Here is a 22,471-nt window from a genome sequence, read left to right as displayed (position 1 = left end):
CAAACTCCAAGAAGTGATTATGAAAGAATGGGTTGCTATCAGTCAGGAATTGGCCCAGAAGTTGATTGAGAGCATGCCCAGTCGAATTGCAGAGGTCCTGAAAAAGAAGGGCCAACACTGCAAATACTGACTCATTGCATAAATGTCATGTAATTGTCGATAAAAGCCTTTGAAACGTATGAAGTGTGTGTAATTATATTTCACTACATCACAGAAACAACTGAAACAAAGATCTAAAAGCAGTTTAGCAGCAAACTTTGTGAAAACTAATATTTGTGTCAGTCTCAAAACTTTTAGCCACGACTGTAGTCTTGAACATATTCATTAATTCTCTTCTCCTTACTTTTCACAGAGAAAATGACCCCCATAGCTTCATTATCACAGGTAGTATATATTCTCACATAGTTTAGAGCTATAGTAGCATTGGCCTCTATGTCCCTTTTTTGTCTGCAATCTAATATAATCTAATATTGTCTATCTATAACTGATGCACATATTAACAACAAGCCCTTTGTTACACAGCGACTTTGCAGCTGTGTATTCCATCTGCCTCCAACGCCTGCACATTAGGCCCCGATCTCTGGACACTCTCAGTCCGGAGCCGGGTGATCCTGCGCATGCGCGAGTGATGTAATCATTCTCGCGATATCTCGGCACCGGCGTATAGAATGCGCAATGCTCCCCTCTACCTCTGTTTAAATACCCCGATCTCCCGCTTGACACACAAGTCCACCCGATGTCTCCAGACCCTCATTACTAAGGTTTGTCTGTCTGTGTGTCTTGCTATAGGTCGCCATTATCGCTGTGCTCTTTTCTGCAGCCCCTGCTCTGTCCTTTATTATGTACCCTCATGCCGATGCCTTTAATGAGGATTATATTGCAACTATTGCAGCGCATGTTGCCACCATTATTGTGCATTCTGCTGCAGTCCTTGTCTTGCTCCTTAGTATATATCCTCATGCTGATGTTCTTGATGAAGATTACACTACAGCTTGTACACCTGATACGCCTTTAATTTAGTCAGCAACGTGTACTGCATTAAATGTTTTGTCTTTGATATAATGCAGAAAGTTGCATAATTCTCAGCTTCCATATGATTATTGATATATCCTAACTACTGCTCCCCTATAAAGGGCTTGCACCTAGTATACCTGGATCAAGATGAGCTTGTCCCCACCTTGGAACCAATTTACATATATGTATATATGTCTGTCTGTCAGATCTCCTCTGCCCTGCATTGTTATATGTAATCGCACTATACTATAGATATCTCTGCATCAGTTCATCACCGATACTCTGTTATATTGCATACTTATTGTCTGCCCTATGAGTTCTGTCTATACCAAAAGCTTATGTATCTATTTGTACTATAGGCCGTGAACAAGGTCCCGGTGGACAGAAACGTTGGCCAGTGTTATAACATTCAATTTTGGGATGGACAATAAATGAACTATTTCTGACTACTTTAAATACGAGTGCCGCGGTCTTTACCTATATCTATATTGATCATTACCACTGAGCACAGAAAACTACATGAGGAGTGCCATCCACTACATATTATTGTACTACTTTTTAATCACTTTTTACTTATTTTTTTTGTGGGAAATCAAGCAACCAAAAATGGTGAATCGGCCATTTTGACTTTTTTCCGTTTCGCTGTTTGACAAATGGAGAAAATATTTTTATATTTTTATAGTATGGGCATTTTTCCCTTCCCCCACAACAGCACCACAGAAAGAGGATCTGCCCCCAGGGACAGGAAACCTGAGGAATAAAAAGGTGGAGCCTCTCTCCCACCTCAGTGGTTTCCTGTCCCTGGAGCAGGAGACCTGCAGTTTTCTTTCAGGTACCACTGGTCTGGAGAGATATTCTGAAGGGCTAGTTGGTAAATACCTGCTGGGGTCTATCGCCCATATGTTGGGCTGGCAGGACCCTAGGAGCCAGCGTGGGTCCAGGGCCTTGGTCAGGTTCTTGCAGTAGGGGTGTGTGCCCCTCCAGGGGAGTAAGGCCATGCAACGTCAGGAGAAGTAAGGAAGCAGCCCCAGAGGGGGTGATGCTTTACACCGCATGGGGCCAGATACCATTAAGGATTTCTGGTGCCTTCCCAAAATGCGGTTCAAACGTGGAGTCGGCGCAAACAAAGGTGGAAGCCACTTCCGGTAAGACGTGCGTTCCACGTGACGTACTTCTGGTTTAGCCGGAATTCGCGTTTAATTGCGCATAGCTTCTGGGGGAAAGGGCAGTGATAAGGAGCCAATACCGGCAGTGGCCGGCGTGGTCCTGGACTGAAAAAATTCCCTGGTGATTGACTGGTTCCTGCCTTCCCTCTGGATCACACAAAATTGTATGTTTCTCGGTATTCCTGGGTCCTCAGAGACAGTGTTTAGATCCTGTCTCCTCCATGATTATAAGAAGTATGATGGTTACTTTTCTTACATAGAAAGATTAATCTAGTGGGATACCATGGAAGTAGAAAAGAGACCCGACCCGGCAGAAGGAGAGATCCCTGCGCCGGTAACTTTTAAAATCTGAAATAAGAGGGGTAAGTGCCCAAACTTGATACCGAGTTGATATTGTGATTATTTCTTTTCTTTTTAGACAAGGCTTAAAAAAGTTTTGGCAAAAAGAAAGAATAAAGAATGTGCTTTATGTAGCTGTCCCTTATCCTCCTCTTATACTAAGAAGCTTTGCCAACAAAGTATTGACAAAACTGTGATGGAGGAATCTCCTAGCTTTTTGAAAAATATTAAGTCACTCATCTGATCTGAGGTCAAAAAAATATACAGAAGGCTGGTCATCAGAAGTAGAGTCTGCAGCCGATAGTGAACAAGAGCAAGAGACAGGCGTTTCTCCGTATTCTTCATCCTCTGGAGAGGATATGGAGGGAAAATAGTTTATTTCCTGTTGAAGACACAGATAAATTATTAAAGTCTACTCTTAAGCCTACACTAGAATTAGAAGACGTCGATTCCGTATTTGAAGGGCTTCAAGAAAAAAGGCATAGATGCTTCCCCTTACATAGGAGTGTTATGGCCCTCATTAATAAATAATGGGAGAAACCAGATAGGAAAGCTTTTACTCCTAGAAGTTTCAAAAGGAAGTACCCCTTTCATGAAGAACCTTATTCTTCATCGGATAAAGCTCCCAAGATTGACGTAGCCATCTCCAAAATATCAAGGAATTCTTCCCTTTCTTTCGAAGATATGGGGTTTCTAAAAGACCCATTAGATAAGAAAATGGATTCCTGTCTTAAGAGTACATGGGAAGTGTCTGCTTCCGCATTTTGACCTAGCATTACTACAACTGTTAGGCCAGGTCAATGATTATTTGGTTAGAACTATTGGAATGCCAAATTAGGGATAGATGCCCTTGAGAACAGATTTTAGCCTCTATCCCGACCTTGCAAAAAGTGGCAGATTTTATGGCTGCCGCTTCAGTAGACTCAGTAAAACTGTTAGTACAGGCTTCCTCCCTTTCCAATTCGGCTTGGAGAGCTCTCTGGTTAAAGAATTGGAAGGGTGGGGACTTGTCTTAAAAACAAAGATAATGTAGTATACCGTGTCAGGGCGAGTTTGGAAAAAGACGCAGATAGAAAAAGGAAATTTCCCAGTCTGGCAACAGGGTTTTCCTCCACCTCCTTTTTCAGATACAGATTCCAATTTCGTTCCTCAGCTGGATTTCGAGGAAGAGGTCGAGTTAGCGACAAAAAACAGAATTCTAGGTCCAGAGGTTTTGGGAGGACAGGATTCTTGTTTGGAAATTCTTACTCTCAGCCTAAAAAAAGTCCCAGCAGTGACGACAGAAGTGCGGTGGGAGGAAGCTTAAAGCTCTTCCTTTCCATATGGGAAAAGATAGCCGGGGGATTGGTCCAAAGGCTCATAGGAAAAGGCTTATATCTCGATTTTCATACAAAACCCCCTCAAAGATTTATAGTCACAAAAGCTCAGGCATCATCTTCAGGTTTGTCGGCAATAGGTTTTAGATTTATTAGAAAAACAGGTGCTAACCCCAGTTCCAGTGGAAGAACGCGGAAAGGGATACTACTCTCCTCTTTTTCTAGTACAAAATCCGGACAACTCGCTTTGTGCTATTGTAAACTTAAAGCAGTTAAACAGACACCTTCATCTGAGAAAGTTCAAAATGGTCCAAATTGTTTCATGGCAGTCCTAGACCTGAAGAATGTGTATTATCACATCCCCATACACCCCTTGCATCAACAGTTCCTCAGGGTTGCAATAGTCATCAGGGAGTAAATTCGTCACCTTCAGTTTCAGGCTCTTCCGTTTGGCCTTTCTATGGCTCCCAGAATTTTCACAAAGGTGATTGCAGAAGTAGCCTCATTCATAAGAAAGGTCAATATTCTATTCCTACCTTATCTAGACAATTTTCAGATTATAGCAAGCTCTCATCAGGACTGTGTGGCGGCAGTGCAGAAGGTGACAGGCATTTTAAAAGAATTAGGTTGGCTGATAAATTTAAAGAAATCCTGAGTTATAGCGAAGACTTGTTCTTGGGTCTGCTCCTGGTGGCCCAGAAAGTTTTCCTGACAGAGGAAAATATTTCTCGTGTACAAACAAAAATAAATATGCTAAGATCCTCACAGAATCTATCTATTCGGACAGCAATGTCAGTATTGGGGAGGCTAACCTCCTGTATTCCTGCGGTCGCATTGGCTCCGTTCCATGCTCAGGGTCTACAGACAGAGATCCTTTTTATACTAAAAAAGAGTGGAAACTCATTGGAGTCAAGGATAGTGATCTTCAAAAGGACTCTAAAAGATCTGACCTGGTGGGACGAAGAGTCGAATCTGAATCAGGGAGTTAGTTCCTTGAAATCATGCCAATCCAGTAGTGTTAACAACGGATGCCAGCCCCTTTTGGGTGGGGGGGGGGGGCACATTTTCTTGACCGAGTCATTCAGGGGAGGTGGTCTCCAGTGCAGAGAACGTTTTCCTCAAACAGAAAGGAGTTGCTAGCTGTAAGACTAGCTTTGGAGACTGCAATGCCTTTTATTCGTTCAAAACACGTAATGATAATGTCAGCCAATCAGTCAGCAGTTGCTTACATAAATCATCAGTGGGGGAAGAAGGTCAATTTCCCTCATGAAAGAAGCAACTCTTTTGTTTGAAAGCCTGGAAGAGAAGGTCAGTCACATTTCTGCTGTCCATATAAGAAGCAAGGAGTACTTCCAGGCGGATTTCCTGAGTCGACATCAGTTAAGACAGGGGAAATGGTCTCTAAATCCGATAGTCTTTTCAGAGATAACCAAGATGTCGGGACTACCTTCCATCGATCTTTTTGCCACCAGAGCAAACAAAAAAGTTTGCCTTAGACAGCTGATTAGCGGGGGGTCCACGGTGTTACACTCCCACCAATCAGATCTATCCTGATAAAAACACCGTTCAACAGGTTATCAATTGCATTAGGACAGGAGACGTGACTCTGGAATGGATTGACTGTGAAAAGGTAGGTGTGTTTGTCATTTTTTTTTTTTTACTTTTTGTTCTTGGGGCACAACTTTTGGGCACAGATTAAATTTGCGGCGAGGCTAAACAACCCATTTAGTGTTCTGGAGAGGATATATTAGAATTTGTTTTCAATGTCGTACAGAACCTAGAAAGAAAAAAAAAGTCCCAAACTGTTAAGAGATTTTCCTGCTAAAGATAGGTGTGCACCTCACCCATACCGATCCGGAATGGGACTAGGCAGGGCTGCTCTCTTTATCTACTTTTATATGTATTAGTGATGGAACACTTGGCCACGGCCCTTCGTAAGAACCCATCCATCCATGGTCTTACAGTCGAGAGCAGGCAATATAAGACGGAATTATATGCTGATGATCTTTTACTATATATCACTCAGTCGCGTATTTCTATCCCTTCGATCCTAAAAGAATTCGAGCAGTTCGGCCACTTAAGTAACTTTAAGGTCAACTACACGAAATCCTCAACGTAACTGTTCCGCATGGTGATTTTGCGAGTCTTCTGTCATCCTTTAGATTCAAACATCAACCTTCTGCCATTAAATATTTGGGTGTATACATACCAGCTGATAGCAAACACCTATTAAAACTAAACTATTTCCCCTTGCTGGATAGGATATTGAAAGATCTTGAGACTTTCAACAAAAAGGAGCTATTGTGGTTTGGACGGATTAATGCTTTAAAAATGGACATCTTACCCAAATTTCTATATGTATTTCAGGCAATCCCTCTCTCTCCGCCATCCTCCTTTTTCCGGAAAGTCAAAACGGCATTTTCTCGTTTCATATGGGGACAGGGTAGTCCGCGGATAGGTCATTCCACCTTGGTCAGATCCAAATCTCAAGGGGGCGTAGGTTTAACGGACCTTAAGTTGTACCATTCAGCTGCAGTACTCATTAGAGTATTAGACTGGCATCACAACGCAGTCACGAAACAATGGGTTGGTTTAGAACAAACTTTATGCTCCCTCCCTCAAAAATATATTGCTTGGCTGTCACCTGGGGACCGTCCACGGTCTTCTAATCACCCCTCCTTATTGCAACATACCATCAAACTTTGGGACTGATTAACCCTTAAGGGGATGGGTATCAGAGGACTTAGCCCGATCACTCCTATTTTTCACAATCCAGCATTCCCCGCTGGAATGGGTAGGGATTCATTCTTGGGTTTTAGGATCTCAGATGACCCTCGCTTTCATCACTTGATGCAAGGAAGTACATTCCCTTCTCTATCATCTATATCCACTAAATTTCCAGACACGAGGATATCTTGGTTGGAATATGAGCAAATTAAATCCTTTGTCTTGTCCAGGGGGGCAAAGTGTTCTTTCTGGGCCACACTCACAGAGTTTGAAAAACTGTTCATATTATCTTCTCCGGCGACTCGTTTCCCACCTGTATCAGATTCTTCTAACGGACTCACATAAAGATCGCCCTAATTTTATAAGTGGCAGGGAATCATATTTAGGTATTACCATAGCAGAAGCTGATTGTCAAAAAGCTTTCCTGTACTCTCATAAGCTTTCTATGGCATGTGCCGCTCAAGAGAAGAACTAGAAAATATTATCCCGTTGGTACAGGTACCCAGTCAGACTTCATCGAATTTTCCCTTCAGTATCAGAGCTATGCTGGAGATGCTGCAAAGAAAGGGGTACAATGCTTCATGTGTGGTGGGGTTGTGACTTGATTAAACCCTTTTGGGACTTAGTATTCCAAGCCTTTAATAAAATTTCACCAAAACCAGTTAATAATTCTCCTCAGGTGGCGCTCCTCTCCATCCTTCCGGCTCTATTTCATCTCAAAAGGGGTCCTTACTAAGATTTTTTATCACAGCTGCTAGAACAGTGATCCCTAGATACTGGCGCTCAACACAGGTTCCCACGATGAGGGAATAGTTTCAAGAAATGCAACAAATAGCTAGAATGGAGGAGATTTCGGCTGAGGCGTCCAATTTGTCGGCTAAATACAGCAAGATTTGGGCTGGATGGGCCATTGCAATAGAATCCCCAGACTTTCTGTCTCTTCTAGCATTGTGAGATTGAATGACCTTGGTTTGCGGTGGTGCTGAAAGCCTCATACTATGTATCTCCCCTTGTGATGGGGATACGTTCCCTTCCCCTTCCTTGCCCCCTTCTCTCCTTCTACCCTCTTCTTTCCTTCTCTTTTCTTTTTTCTTTCCTGTTTGACATTCTTTTCTGTTTCTAATCTCCTTTAGATAGGTCATGATATCTCGTATCAGTATTGTCATAATTTGCTACGGAACTCCTACATGGGCGTTCCTTTGTTATCTTGTAAAATTTAATCTGATGAAACCTTTAATAAAATCTGATTAATCTAAAGATAGGTGTGCAATGTACTATACTTGAATTGATTTTATAGATAGTTTTCTTTTAGAGACTGGTAGAATCTTTGGTCTTCATTTTTTCAGTGAGAAAACACCAGTCAGTGTGAACGGTAGTGCTCAAAAGGGGGTGTCTCTTTTTGATTACTAAGGAAACCATGACGTGATAGCCATGGTTTTCACCGAAATCGGGGACCATGGGTCCTGGAGAGATGCAGATAGGCTGCCTAATCACAGCAGAAGTAGTCAGGCCATGTTTTCCTGTACCACAATATTAGTAAGGATATCGGGTATATACTAACTCAAGAGGACATATATATTTAGAGGTAATAAGCTAAGGCCAATTTGCTGTAGCATGCAAATAAGGCTAGTTTCACACTAGCGCTAAACAGTTCATTGAGTCCGGCATAGCCAGATACTACCTTTCACTTTCGGAGCCCATTGACTGGAATGGGCCCTGGGGGGATCTGGTCTGTTTTCGGCATTAGTGCTGGGATTCTGCCACACACAGTTGTTGCTTGCAGCAGGATTTATCTGGCCAAATCTTGGCACTAATGCCAGAAACAGGCCGGATCAGTGGGGGCTGTCGGGGCTGCAGCAGTTTCTTTAGTGCCTGATCCTCTGTCGGATGTTAGTTTGGATGTTACATTTGTGGATAGTAACACACCATAGCGCCCCCTGGATACATACAGTATAAACGTGGTCCCACCCACTCCTGTACCAGTCCCTGCTGGTGTGTCAGTCAGGTGACTCCACATCATCCCTGTCACGGACAAACCTTCCCTGCACACACACAGTAGCTAAATGGGGTGAGTGGGTCGTCCTTATGTTGCAATGGAGATGGGAGACGCTAACTAGACATGCGTCAAGAATAGGACATGCTCTATTTTTTTGCAGGGCCGCGGAACGTAAGTGCGGATGTGGACAGCACACGGTGTGCTGTCTGCATCCAAATTGCAGAACGGATGCGGACGTGTGACTGGACCCTAACTAATATAGCTGTAGGGGAGGCTTCAGAGCCACAGTTCATTAGGAGGACTGCATGGAATTGTGATGTCCAACATATTAGTATTATCAGTATGCTAGAGGGAAAAGGGGAAGAAAATACTTCACCTGCCTGTGTGTTTCTACTTCCACTTAAAGTGTCCTGGATTTTCAATGCATGTTTTATACTATACCATAGGATAGGCCATCAATATCTAATTGGTGGGGATCCGACACCCTGCACCCCCGCTGATCAGCTGCTCTGAAGTAGCGTCGGTACCGTCCATTGTGTAGTGAACATTACTGCAGTGCTGCCCCCACGCATTTCAATAAGTGCAGCACTGCAGTGACCAGCTCATTCTATCCACTAAACAATGGAGGGAGCGGTGTGGATACTGCCGAACAGCTTTTATGGGGTGTGCGGGGGGTCTTGGACCCTCTCCAATCAGAAATTTGTGGCCTATCCTGAACATATGCCATCAATATAAAAGTACCTGAAAACCCTTTTAAAAAATGAACATTTGTGGACCTATTGTCAGCCCATCTAATTACCCCGCTGTTTGCTTGTTTGTCAGCTGATTGATCTCCTATGTGAGCATCAAAGAATGTGCACTGATTGGCGGCTCATCTTCCTGTGTAGACGGGGGACGTGCTGCCAACATACAGTAATGTAGAGTGTATTGGGGTGAATCATTTGTAGGAAATAACTTGTTTTATTCTAAGGCTACTTTCACACTAGCGTTCGGCTGTCCGCTCGTGAGCTCCGTTTGAAGGGGCTCACGAGCGGACCCGAACGCTTCCGTCCAGCCCTGATGCAGCCTGAATGGATGCGGATCCGCTCAGACTACATCAGTCTGGCGGCGTTCAGCCTCCGCTCCGCTCAGCAGGCGGACACCTGAACGCTGCTTGCAGCGTTCGGGTGTCCGCCTGGCCGTGCGGAGGCGTGCGGATCCGTCCAGACTTACAATGTAAGTCAATGGGGACGGATCCGTTTGAAGATGCCACAATATGGCTCAATCTTCAAGCGGATCCGTCCCCCATTGACTTTCAATGTAAAAGTCTGGACGGATCCGCTCAGGCTAATTTCACACTTAGCTTTTTTTTGCTAATATAATGCAGACGGATCCGTTCTGAACGGAGCCTCCGTCTGCATTATTATGATCGGATCCGTTCAGAACGGATCCGATCGAACGCTAGTGTGAAAGTAGCCTTACTTGGCACTTCTACCCTGGTCCACATCAGGACAAATAAAATGTGCCCTTAGTGGCAAACTGATATACTACAAATACAGTCAGGAGCGCTGATCTAAAGAGCTGCAGCCTTTGGTATAATACCTGTGGAGTAACAGCTTCTCATTCCTCAAAATTATTGGTTCAGATTTACCACAAAGTCACCAGTGGATCAGGTGCCTAGAAGTCCAGTTTATATCTTCTGCTTTGTTGTGGGAACGGAAGGGTGATAATTTTTCTACTTTATTTTAGGAAAATCAATGGTCCCTCCAGGCAGGCTAACCTGTCGGCAAGCGCTGCTGCTTGTTTTTGTTTTCTACAGATTCAGAGGAATAACAACAGTTTACTGCAAAGAGACAATAGCTTTTTGTAAACCTCTAAACAAACAAATGTGGCTAGGTGAGGTTTATTTGGCAGTCATAGATAAACCTTACGTTGGCCTACAAGACAATTTTTCAATCATCTAAAAGTGAGTTTAACCGTTAGGATACGGGAGGTTTTGGTGATTTTGAATTTTCATTTTTCCTATCTTCCTTGAGCCATAACTTTTTTATTTTATTTTTCAGTTCACATAGCAGGCTGAGGGCTTATTTTTTGCAGGACTAGTTGTACTTTCTAATATCACCATTTAATATGGCATACAATGTAGAGGGTAGCGGGAAATGGGGTGGAATTGAAAAAAAAGCAATTCCTCAGTTTTACGGGTTTCGTTTCCACGGCGATACTACATATGTATAGTTTTTTTATGTCTAAATAGTGTAAAAGTAAAATAATATATGTACATTTTTTTTTTTACATCACCATATTCTGACCCCGTAACTTTTTTTATAGTTATATTTAGTGGGACAATCTGTAAGTTTATAGATACCATTTTGGAGTGTGTGTGACTTTTTTTTATCACATTTTATTACATTTTGGGGGGTAAGAGAAGTGATGAAAAAGGGGCAATTTGGCCATTTTGACCCTTTTTTCCGTTACGCCATTCGCTGTATTGAAAAAATATTTTTATATTTTAATAGTACGGGCGTTTTTGGTCTCAGTGATGCCTATGTTGTTGTTTTTTTTTGTTATTTATGTAGTTATGGCTCAAGGAGGTAGGGAAGAAAAATGAAAACGAAAAAAACTCTGGTATCCTAAGGGTTAACTTTCCCAAGAACCTGCAGTATAATCATCGCATCCCAAGCTTGGAATAGAGTCATGGCTGCCTGAGATGAGACTTGGTTATTCATAAGTTCCTGGTTTCTTCTTGATTGACAGGGCTAGGTGAGATGACTGTGCCATCAAGAAAGAGAGGGAGTGGCTAGCAGAAGCAAGGCGTTGCAGAGTGCCTTAGAGCTGCCTTTGTTGCATTTTAGATTGCCTTTAAAGACTTTGGACCATATGACTTTTTAGCAAAGTCTGTATTGTTGTTCGCATTTTAAGTACAGTGTGAATCAGAGTAATAAAACTGTTATTTTCTTTATTTACAGCATGCCGTCCTGTATCGTAAATGGATGTAACAGCTCCTGGAAGATCAAAGATCCTGACTTAGTTCTACATTCTTTTCCAAGGGATATAGATATAATTAAAAGATGGCTGTTAGAGACACCGCAGGAGTTTGAAGACATAGATGCCTTGTCTCAAAAGATTTTCCTTAGTGCAAAAGGAGCCTTTCGTATCTGCTCAAAACACTTCAGTTTTGAGTGCTACGAAGTCAGAGGAACAACCCGATGTTTAAAGAAAAATGCAATACCTACTATATTTCCATCCGAATTGTGCATCAATAAAACTTTGAAATCTAAAAGTGTCAAAAAAGATGAGAGGCCAATGTGCAGCTTTGCAGGCATTGATAATTTTGATCATTTATATGCTCGATCACCGACTCTTTTATGTTCTAGTACAATATCGGTGTCCATTGCTTCTCCTTCTGATGTGATAGATGTTGATTCTGAACAAAGCTTACCAGAAGAAACTGCAGTGACGGTTATAGAATTACCAATACATCAGTCTTCTAGAGAACATCGTAGCAGAGGATTTATAAGAAAAGGTACCGTCCGCACAAGTCATACACGATCCATTGGTACTATGACAGATTATTTCCCAGGCCAAGTTCATAAGTCCACACAAACTGATCCAGTTTTTGGCACAAAAAACAAGAAAGTAATGGCCAATATTTCCAAGTCGACTAAATCGCTTGGCATTCAATGTCATGTGTTAGAAGAAGCAATACGTGGCACACTCATAAGCAGTAGAACCTCTGAAAGCAACCGTAACCAAGAGTCCCCAAATGTTAATTCATCAAAAAACCCACAGGTATGGATTGCACCCATACCTTCAAAATCCAGGAGAGTTATTTGCAGGCAGTTGGAAAGACAACATCCTATATTTTATATGATATAGACGCTGTTTTCTTAATGTCAAAGTGAACCATTTGAGGACCACTATTTTCAGCCTGTATTAGAAGCCATCTGTCAAGATTTTCATGCAGATGGCCACAGGCTAACCATGGAGGACTATAGCAAATGTCAGAGAAGTTCAGTTTATAAGCTAGATAAAAAGCATGAGCTGAAAAGAGTCACACTTGTTATGTAGACCTCCTCCCTAGCATAGTATTGGTACGTGTGTTGATTGTTGTAGTCCAGGATTTGACCAATGTAACTTGAATGCACACTAGCTCACATTTGCATCATCTTTTTTATTCATTGTGGTCCTTCCTTTTCATGAACACGTTGGAAAGTGTTATTTGTGTTTTGCTTATTACTTTCTTTGTGGGTTTACTATGGTGCAAAATATTGACCCGTGACTAAGGAAAGATTTCTAATAAGCCCATTTTAGCAAGAGTCTAATCACATGACTCAACTCCATATTTCCAGGACATGCCAACACAATGTATACTTAAAGTAACCAATTTTACATCAGTGTCTCCAGGATTATCAAAATAATTCAATAGAAGGATGGCATTTATGGGATATTAGAAAATATTTAGGGCCAAGGTTTGTTGTGTTTGACATTATGCTATTCTTTCAACATACAGGACTTTTCTGTAGGGTATGGACATGTTCACTATTTCAACCATGTTTTCTTTAATGAAATGCATCTTAAAGAGTTTTTCCATATGATAAAATGATGGTATATTGCTAGCATGTACCACCATTTTATGATTGGTGGAGGCCCAACCTTTGGAATCCTCACGATCCTGAGAATGAAGGTGATATCTAGCAGTGTGTATCCTTCTAAGTGTAGAGGACACAGAGCTAAACCAGTGCTGTGACCCCTTCATTCTTGTGACAATCATAAAGGGATGGCATGTCCAAAAGAGATTCCATCACTTCATAAGATGGGAAATAAGAAAAATGAAGCTTGTTGGTCAGCTGATCACCTTTTAGGTGGACATCAAAGTTATTGTCTCCTGGCAGCACATTGTCCTGTGTAAATGGGGATGTGCTGCCAGTAATAAAATTGTATGGGAAGGAAAGCTCACATTAACAAATAACTTGGTAATATACAGTGATGATAACTGTTCAATGTAAATGGAGCTAAATGAGTTTTCATCGACTTGCTATAAAAAAATATAAGAAAAGCTGGCAGTATAAATGGGCCCCTAAAGGGTGTATTAGACAGCCTGATTTAACAGACGATTGACGGGAAGAAAACGTTCCTTCCCGGGAATCGCCTACTCGCTAGCGGAGACCGCTGCTATTAAATGCTGCAATCTCCTCCTCAGTGATAAACGATCACTCTTACCTATCATTGTTTTCCGGCAGCAGATTGTGATTAGACACCACGATCTGCCTACAAACAAGTTTTTTTTTACCTGTCAAAAAATTTGCATTGCCTGATGAACGAGCACCTTCATCGGACATTCGGCAGCAGTATTAGACTGCCAGATGGTCGCTAATGAGCGTTACTATGAACGTTAACATCAGCAGGTATAATGCACCCTTTACTCCCCCTCCTTATGAGCACTGCAGATATACCGGTGGTCGTAGCAGGATATGTGAGCTGCAGCTTTTGACAGAAATCGCCATAACTCTTGTCCACAGGAACAGCCACTGAGCATCTAATTTGCATCTAATCAGCCCAAAAACTTCTCCTTGTGCACAAATATATATCTAAAAATAGTTTACATGACAAATTAGCATATACCCTTTAAAGGAGTATCTCACACATTGGTGGCATAGGTGCGGGTCCCACCTCTAGGACCTAGACATCCTCATTTGCACTTCTATGGGGGTGCCGAAAATAGCCGAGCACTAGTGTGGCTATTAACGGAAGTCCAGTAGCGGTGAATGCAAAGGTGACCATGGTTGTGCAGTGCACTCTCCACTCATTTCCAGAAAAAAGCTGAGTGTGCTCTTTTCAGCACTCCCATAGCAGTGAATAAAGACACAGCATTTACATGGTGCACACTCCTTCACTATAGGGGCACCATTATAGAGCTATGTGCAAGTCTCACCTCTGAGATCCGCACCTATCTGACACTGGTAGCATATCCTAGCGATGTGTGAGATGGGCTAACCTCTTTAAGTGTGGACATCTATTATATGGCTAAATAAAGCTCTGCTTTGGGTGCAGATGCAGTCAGTTAGATCCTGATGGGAACCTGTGGATAGATGCACGGTAATGTGGCCAATTGGCTGAGAGGGTCATGCAGCTAATAGTCTGATGCTATTTATGTATATCCGCCAGAATAAAAGCCACGTAGTCCCTGGAGTCAGCTGAGAGACAGTTACTGCTTAGAATACAACACAGACTGTTGAAAGTTTATCTCAATTGGAGTCTGGTGAACTGTTCAGAGGGTAGGTAGTACTTACCGCACCATTTTAATTGGGGCACCAAACTGATGTCCAGTGACATACTTCAGTTAGATATTTATTACATATTGCTAGAACACCTATTCCATCAAAAGTTTTGGAAAGATTGGCTGCAAAATGTGAAAAACTGTTGTACTGTAAAGAAACGGACAATGCAAATGTTATTTTTGTTGGCAAAGTATTTTTTTCTTTATAGTTGCTCAAGTTAAGTAAATAAATTTTCAGTGTCTCATAACTAAAATCATTTTAGTCAGTGCTATTATTTATATAATTATGGTTTATGCCAGGGATGCTTAACCTGCGGCCCCCCAGCTGTTGTAAAACTACAACTCCCACCATGCCCTGCTGTAGGCTGATAACTGTAGGCTGTCTGGACATGCTGGGAGTTACATAGTTACATAGTTGATACGGTTGAAAAAAGACATACAGTAAGTCCATCAAGTTCAACCAAGGGATAGGTGGGGAAGTGAGACTCAGATTTCTATACGTTTTCACAAGCATTAATCTTGTTTACATTTAAGAATTCATCTAAACCCCTTTTCAAAACTGTCCACTGTTCCTGCTGTGACCACGTCCTGAGGAAGTCTATTCCACAGATTCACAGTCCTTACAGTAAAGAAACTTTGACGCTTCTGGAGACTGAACTTTTTCTTCTCCAGTCGGAGGCAATGCCCCCTTGTCTTTTGAGGGTATTTTACATGGAACAGTTTTTCACCGTATTTTTTGTACAGACCATTTATATATTTGTATAGGTGGATCATGTCCCCCTTAGATGTCTTTTCTTAAGACTAAATTAATTCAATTCTTTTAATCTTTCTTCATAACGAAGACCCTCCATTCCTATTATCAGTTTAGTCGCTCTCCTTTGGACTTTTTCCAGCTGCAAAGCGTCCTTTCTAAGGACTGGTGCCCAAAGCTTTACTGCATATTCCAGATGAGGCCGCACCAACACTTTGTAAAGTGGTAATATTACATCCCTGCCCCGCAAGTCCATGCCTCGTTTAATGCATGACAATATCCTGGTAGTTGGGATTTTGAAAATCTTGTCTGCTTAGCTGCTGGGTGCTGGCACATGCAGTTTTTTATTATACAGTAGCTAGCTGAAATTAATTAAATCATTCTCACTATGCAGAACACCAGGGTTTAACGAGGCTGCTTACCTGGTTAAATAGAAAACTGCATCCTGAATGCATGTCAGAACTGCACTGTGTGCCAGCACCCTTAGGTTGCAGCTTTCCCAGACAAAAATCCACACCGTATCCATATGCTCTTACAGTGAACCACCACTGGGGGCGCTAAGGTTTGTTACTGCTATCCTTCTTCCAAATGACCAATACTTTCAGCTTTTCTTAGAGGGAGTCTGACTTTTCACTAATAAAAGTACCAGCAATGGCCATCAGTGCATGGTATAAGTGTTCTCAACATACCTGTATGTCATTTGGGTGATCAGTGAATGTCCTGAAAAATAACTTTTATTCATATGCACATAGGATCCCTAGTGCCCATCTCTCAAAGTGCCCAAGCTTGCTACTTTTCCTCAGTGTCTGCTCCTCCCAAGCCTTCCTCACCTCTCCCCAACGTCACAGTGACGTGTCCTCAAATCTCAAGAAGACACCCTCTGCTGCGTTTTCAGCTCCTGAGCTCCACATTTCCTTTGGTGGGCTTTTGCCTCCGTGGTTGCACAGAACACATCCCTATGGCAATAGCCCACAAAAGGAATTTAGTGAGCAGGTTCCAGTCCGTGAGATTTGAAGACACATCACTGTGTGTTATTAACTCTTTCTGGGAGGGAGACAGCAATATTGTCACTGCATTTTTACATTATACATTTTACAGTGTTAATTTTTTGGTATAAATAACATATCTTTATTCTCTGGGTTAGTACGATTGCAGTGATACCAAATACATATAATTTTTTTTATGTTTTACTATTTTAACCCTTCCCGCAATATCACGTACATTTGGAACATGGCAACTTTAATCCCTTGCCGTGTGCTTTAATCCCTTGCTTTGTTAGCGTAAAATAAATGGATTAAAATGGAAAATCTGCCAAAAAAGTGAAAGAAATTTCATCTACATTTTCATTTAATTCTTGTGAAACACCTAAAGGGTTCAAGTTTTTTAAATCAGTTGTGAATACCTTAAGGGTGTAGTTTTCAAAATGGTATTGTGCATCAGGGGGTCTTCAAATGTGACACGGCAATTTAAAATCATCCCAGTGACATCTGCCTTCCAAAAACCATATGGCGTTCCTTTCCTTCTGCGCCCTGCCATCTGCCCATACAGCAGTTTACAACCACATATGGGGTGTTTCTGTAGACTACAGAATCAGGGCAATAAATATTGAGTTTTGTTTGGCTGTTAACTAGAGATAAACAAATTTTTCAAAAATTCGGTTTGGCCGGTTCGTTGAATTTTTCGGAAAAATTTGCTTCATTACGAATTTATTCATGGTGAATCACATTAAAAAACTGCTATTTCCAGGCTGCAGAGAGCCTTTATAGGGGTGTAGAACACTATGCCTTGCGTATAGGGAGTCTGCTGTGGTAGTGAAACAATACTGTGAGTGAAACAATACTGTGATAGTTGTTTGGCTAAGGTTCATAGACAACATTTTTGTACTGTGGAGAGGATCAGAGGAGTCTTTTGCGGAATTTATGGAGATAATTAATAATAATGACCTAGGCCTTAGGTTTACTTCTGAACACAATCATGACTCGTTGCAATTTTTGGATGTATTGATAGAAAGAGGCTTAGGTAACAACATAACTACCTCCATCTACCGTAAAAAGACGGCCACCAACAGTATGCTTCGCTGGGAGAGTGCCCACCCCTATGCCCTACGGAAGGGCATTCCCAAGAGTCAGTATCTCAGACTCCGGTGGAATTGCTCCACTATGAAAATTTTTTAAAGTAAAGCAAAGGATCTGAGATTCCCAGATTCAGGGAAAGAGGGTACCCAGACGGAGTGCTGCGAGTGGCCTATGAGGCTGCATACTCGGAAAATAGAGATACGCTCCTCATACCAAAGAAAGAGAGGATGGGGCCAATGAAGACCAAGAATCATTGGCACCTTTGATGACGCACACCAGGAAGTCAGACAGGTGCTATCCAGACACTGGGGCATACTCAAAACAGACCCAGACCTGGAAGACATAATAGGAGCCTATCCCCTAATAACATATAGGAAGGGTAGAAGTATAAGGGACAGACTGGTTAATAGTCACTATCAGCCCCCCCAGAACCCTGTAAACTGGTTGTCGAGGAGGCCCACTGGTACTTTTAAATGTGGGAGATGTACAGCCTGTAGTCAAGTATTGAAAACTAAGGGGTTTATAGGCTCTTATACACATAGAGAATACACCTTACGTGACTATGTAAACTGTCTCACTATGGGTGTAGTGTATTTGGCACAATGCTCCTACCCCCTTGACTACGCTGGCAAAACTAAAAGTGAATATAGGCGACGGATCAGAGACCACATTAAAGATATCCAAAACAAAAAGGATACATCAGTGGCACGACACATGAATCAGTACCACAATGGAGATACCACTTGCCTTAAATTCATAGGTATCCAGTATGTCCCCAAAGAGGGGTGGAGACTGGGATAAAATGATCTTAAAGGCAAAATCAGTGACACCTAATGGTCTTAATGAGTACCTCTCATATAAGCAATTCCTGTAATAAGTCATATATACAGGAGATAAGATCATACCCATGCACATCCAAGAAATCCACTAACCCACCCCTATCTACCTACCCACTAACCAAAACACTGTCTCTATGTGCATGAAGAGGGTACTGCAGACAGCCATGGAAAATATACACATCTATATAACCATATGAATAAACACTGATGATGTTTTGGTATATCAATTCATTGTGTATACAGGACATTGGGACTGTATAGAGTCCCTATGCTGTGACCAGTACCTCTAGTAAACTTACTCTATGTATATATATCTATACCTCTAGTAAATGTAAAACTTGCTCTATGTATATATATCTATATTATCATATGAATACGCACCAACGATGTATTGGTTTACCTATTCATTGTGTATACAGGATTCAGGGACTGTATAGTGTCCCTATACCTTGACCAGCACCTCTAGTAAATGTAAAACTTACTCTATGTATACTGACACTACGGCAATAATGCCTATGGTTACTAACAAGAGACTACAATGTCCTCTCTGGAGTCCGTAGAAACATTCAGGACAGAGAGAGTTAATATAATCTGGATTCTTTTACTAGTACTACTAAAGTCACCTTTTCTTCCTCTAACCGAAGCGGAATCAATATTGCTATATAGCGATCACAAACTAAGCCTTGATGTACGGAAGTCTAGCCGGGGACGCGGTGCTAGATCCCCATAGCAACTAATCACGCCCACATAACATGTCACTTCCGGGTAGTGACGCAGTGCAGCGAGCCCGTACTCGTAATGAGGCGGTACTTCGTGATGTGTGTCTCCGTATGAAGTGGGCATGTAATTGTGGGGTAAATACTGAACGCGCGAATGCACACACAGGACCTATTGGCCAAATGAAATGTGGGAGGAGCGGCGCGTTTAAAAGGAGACGCAAGAGCATGGATAGATTGCCACTGCCACGAGAAGACAACAGATGCACAGCCACTGCTTCCGGTGCCCTGTTAACCAATATCCCTGATGAGCCAAGTCCACACTTGGTGAAACGCGTTGGATGAAGGTATAGAAGATATTTACTAGGGAGGTAAGAGCATAGGGCTTCATAGCACTGGCCCGAGGTTCCTGAGGCTGGGGGTCGTCCTTCTAAGGACGAGTGCCCCGACTACAGCCACTGAGGTATTCACACTCAGTAGACTAGGTCAAGTAGGGTGAGCACCTAGGGTGAGATACTGTCCTCATTAGTAGGACCCTCCCCAACATTCCCCTAACATACTAGGTTACCAACTAGGTCTAATCTGCAACAATAGACCCTGTTTGCTCCCTCCCCTTTATAGTGCAGGATTCGATACACTGTACTGTCTCATATATTTTAGAAGACACAAATAAAAGTTAAATATTAATTTAAATACACTAAGGCATTCTCAGTCCCGTATATATCTAATACTGTGAGTCAGTCTGACAAGCACATGACAGGTGTCTCTCTTAGAATTACTGCATACTTCACTTATTTGGGCAGTCACAGGGCCAAAACTGACCAAATAACTCAAGTATCAACTCAGCCTTACAGGTAGATGTTAGCATCAAGAAGAAGTGCACTCCTTTTACACCGTCATCAGCTGATTCCACATAGATGTCTACAGAACCTGTTCTATTAAATGCTTATAAAAGTAGAGCCCCCCGACAGAGTGGAGAGGGTGTCAGCAGTAAGTTTGTGATGATGTCACTGATTATTTTGCCCTTCCTCTGATCCGTCACAACAATAACCCCTCAAAAAACTGATCCTGTCTGTTGAGAATTTGCCTTCAAAAAAAAAAGGAGTGGATCTAAAACAGAGATGACACGTTAACTGAATATTTGCATGTTTTCTACCCACTCCTGCTTTTGGCTACCAAATTATAAGCCAATTCTGATGGGACCATACAGGCCTTAAAGGGACACTGACAGGCCGAATAAGCATAATTAGCTGTATATATGTATGCACAGGTCTTCTATTGTGTATTAAAAACATATAAGTCTAACCCCTGTCCACCTTATGAAGACTGTAAAATTATGTTTTATAACCCGATAGAATTGCTCGTCTTTCTGCCCAAGGAGCAGCGTTTCAGCTTTACTTCTGCCCAGGCAGCCGTCCCCCAACCGCCGTTTTGAAGCGCCGCCCAGCTCATCAATATTCACTTCGCTGGGCGGCTTCTGCGCTGCTGAGAAAAGTGCCAGGCGCAGAACGCAGAGGCTGAAGCGGCCTCAAAGAAGCAGAGGGGACGCAGGCGCAATGTGATCCCGGCCAGTGAGGGTGCCGGGCCCATGCACTGAAGCTCAAATGGAGTCCGATGCCCATAGCTTTGTATTGAGCATGCGTCGGATCTCGGAACGTCGGGGACAGCAGAAGCCGCCCAGCAAAGTGAATATTGATGAGCTGGGCAGCGCTTCAGAACGGCGGTTGGGGGGAGGCTGCCTGGGCAGAAGTAAAGCTGAAATGTCGCCCCTTGGGCAGAAAGACGAGCAATTCTATCAGGTTATAAAATATAATTTTACAGTCTTCATAAGGTGGACAGGGGTAAGATTTATATGTTTTTATTATACAATAGAAGACCTGTGCATACATACATACAGCTAATTATGCTTATTCGGCCTGTCAGTGTCCCTTTGAAGCAGCTACACAGACAGGATCCGTTGTGCGTCTCATTTGTCCTTCCTTCTGACAGATCAGAATAAGTGTCAAATAAATGATGATGTCAGCCAGGCCGAAAGGCAAAAAAAGTGGCCCAGTCATGAAGCGGGCAAGGGTGGGAACAGCATGAGAAGTCCACAGAGTGGACCTATGACATGGTGGTGAGTTGGAAGCAGCATGAGTAGGCCACATAGTGGCACAAAGACTAGAGGTGGCAGCAGCATGTGAAAGCCACAGAATGGCACAACAACAGAGTCTGGAGGTGGCAGCAGCATGGGTAGGCCACAGAGTGGCACAATGACAAGGTCTGGAGGTGGCAGCAGCATGAGTAGGCCACAGAACACAATGACCGAGTCTGGAGGTGGCAGCAGCATGTGGAAGCCACAGAATGGAACAACAACAGAGTCTGGAGGTGGCAGCAGCATGAGTGGGCCACAGAGTGGCACAATGACTGAGTGTGGAGATGCTAGCAGCATGAGGAAGCCACAGAATGGCACAATTACAGAGTGTTGATCGACCAAGATACTACTTCTGGGGGAACCTGCCTGTCATGAACAGGCCTCTAGTAGCTACAGACAATGAGAAGACAAAGCGTAAAGATAGCTTTTAGCCCGGAAGAGTTGCAAAGTTTATCAAGATATGTCACTAAAGATTTTACGCATATAACTGCAGTGCTAAACGCTGAATAAAATTTGTTTTCCACAGGAATAAGCCACAAAAGGTTTTACTGCATATAACCGAGCACGGAGATGGAGAGTGTCTTTGGATTCCCCCCGCACTATACGGACATCCAAGAAAGTGAACCGCTGCTCTCGACAACAGCTCCTGGGAAGTTCATAGAGCGTCCTGGTCATCCGGCATCTATTCACTCCGCTGTGATGGCCCGCAGAGACACTAAACTCATTGAGGACAGATCGAATTTATTTTCTGATAGTCTTCAATTTCCTGGATGGAAGACTCAGAGTAGCAGATTGAGTATCCACTAGAAATCACAAAAATTCCATCTGTCTTGATGGGGTTAATGCCGATTTTTTGTGGTTGATTAAAAACCCCAGGTTGGTCAAAAGAGTTAAGGTCCAGTGGATATGAAGATGAATTAATGAAAGAGATTGATCCATGATGAGGATGTCTAAATAAATGATGAGACGTACACCTCGTGTTCGAAGGGTTGCTACCACTGGTTTTAATAATTTTGTGAAACACCATGGAGCAGAAGATAGGCCGAATGGTAGGCTGGTGAATTGATATTTGTGACCCTTCCAAGGTTGAGATATTGGGTGCATAGGCACCGTGAGATAGGCATCTTTCAGATCTATTTTTG

At 42.5% G+C, this 22,471-nt stretch overlaps 1 protein-coding gene across 1 annotated transcript in view; it reads left to right on the top strand.

The window, feature by feature from the left end:
* Nucleotides 1-15,045, top strand: part of LOC122943696 — a 48,775-nt gene extending 33,730 nt beyond the window's left edge. Inside the window, exon 2 of the mRNA XM_044301639.1 lies at nt 11,504-15,045. Within this exon, the coding sequence (XP_044157574.1) occupies nt 11,505-12,413 (909 nt within the window). The 5' untranslated portion in view covers nt 11,504 and the 3' untranslated portion in view covers nt 12,414-15,045. The remainder of the gene's footprint in view (nt 1-11,503) is intronic.
* The last annotated feature ends 7,426 nt before the right edge of the window (nt 15,046-22,471 follow it).

This window comes from Bufo gargarizans, chromosome 7 (genome assembly GCF_014858855.1).
Source record: "Bufo gargarizans isolate SCDJY-AF-19 chromosome 7, ASM1485885v1, whole genome shotgun sequence".
Classification (NCBI taxonomy): domain Eukaryota; kingdom Metazoa; phylum Chordata; class Amphibia; order Anura; family Bufonidae; genus Bufo; species Bufo gargarizans.
The sequence above is the reverse complement of the archived record's forward strand: the minus strand, read 5'-3'. Positions and strand labels throughout refer to the sequence as shown.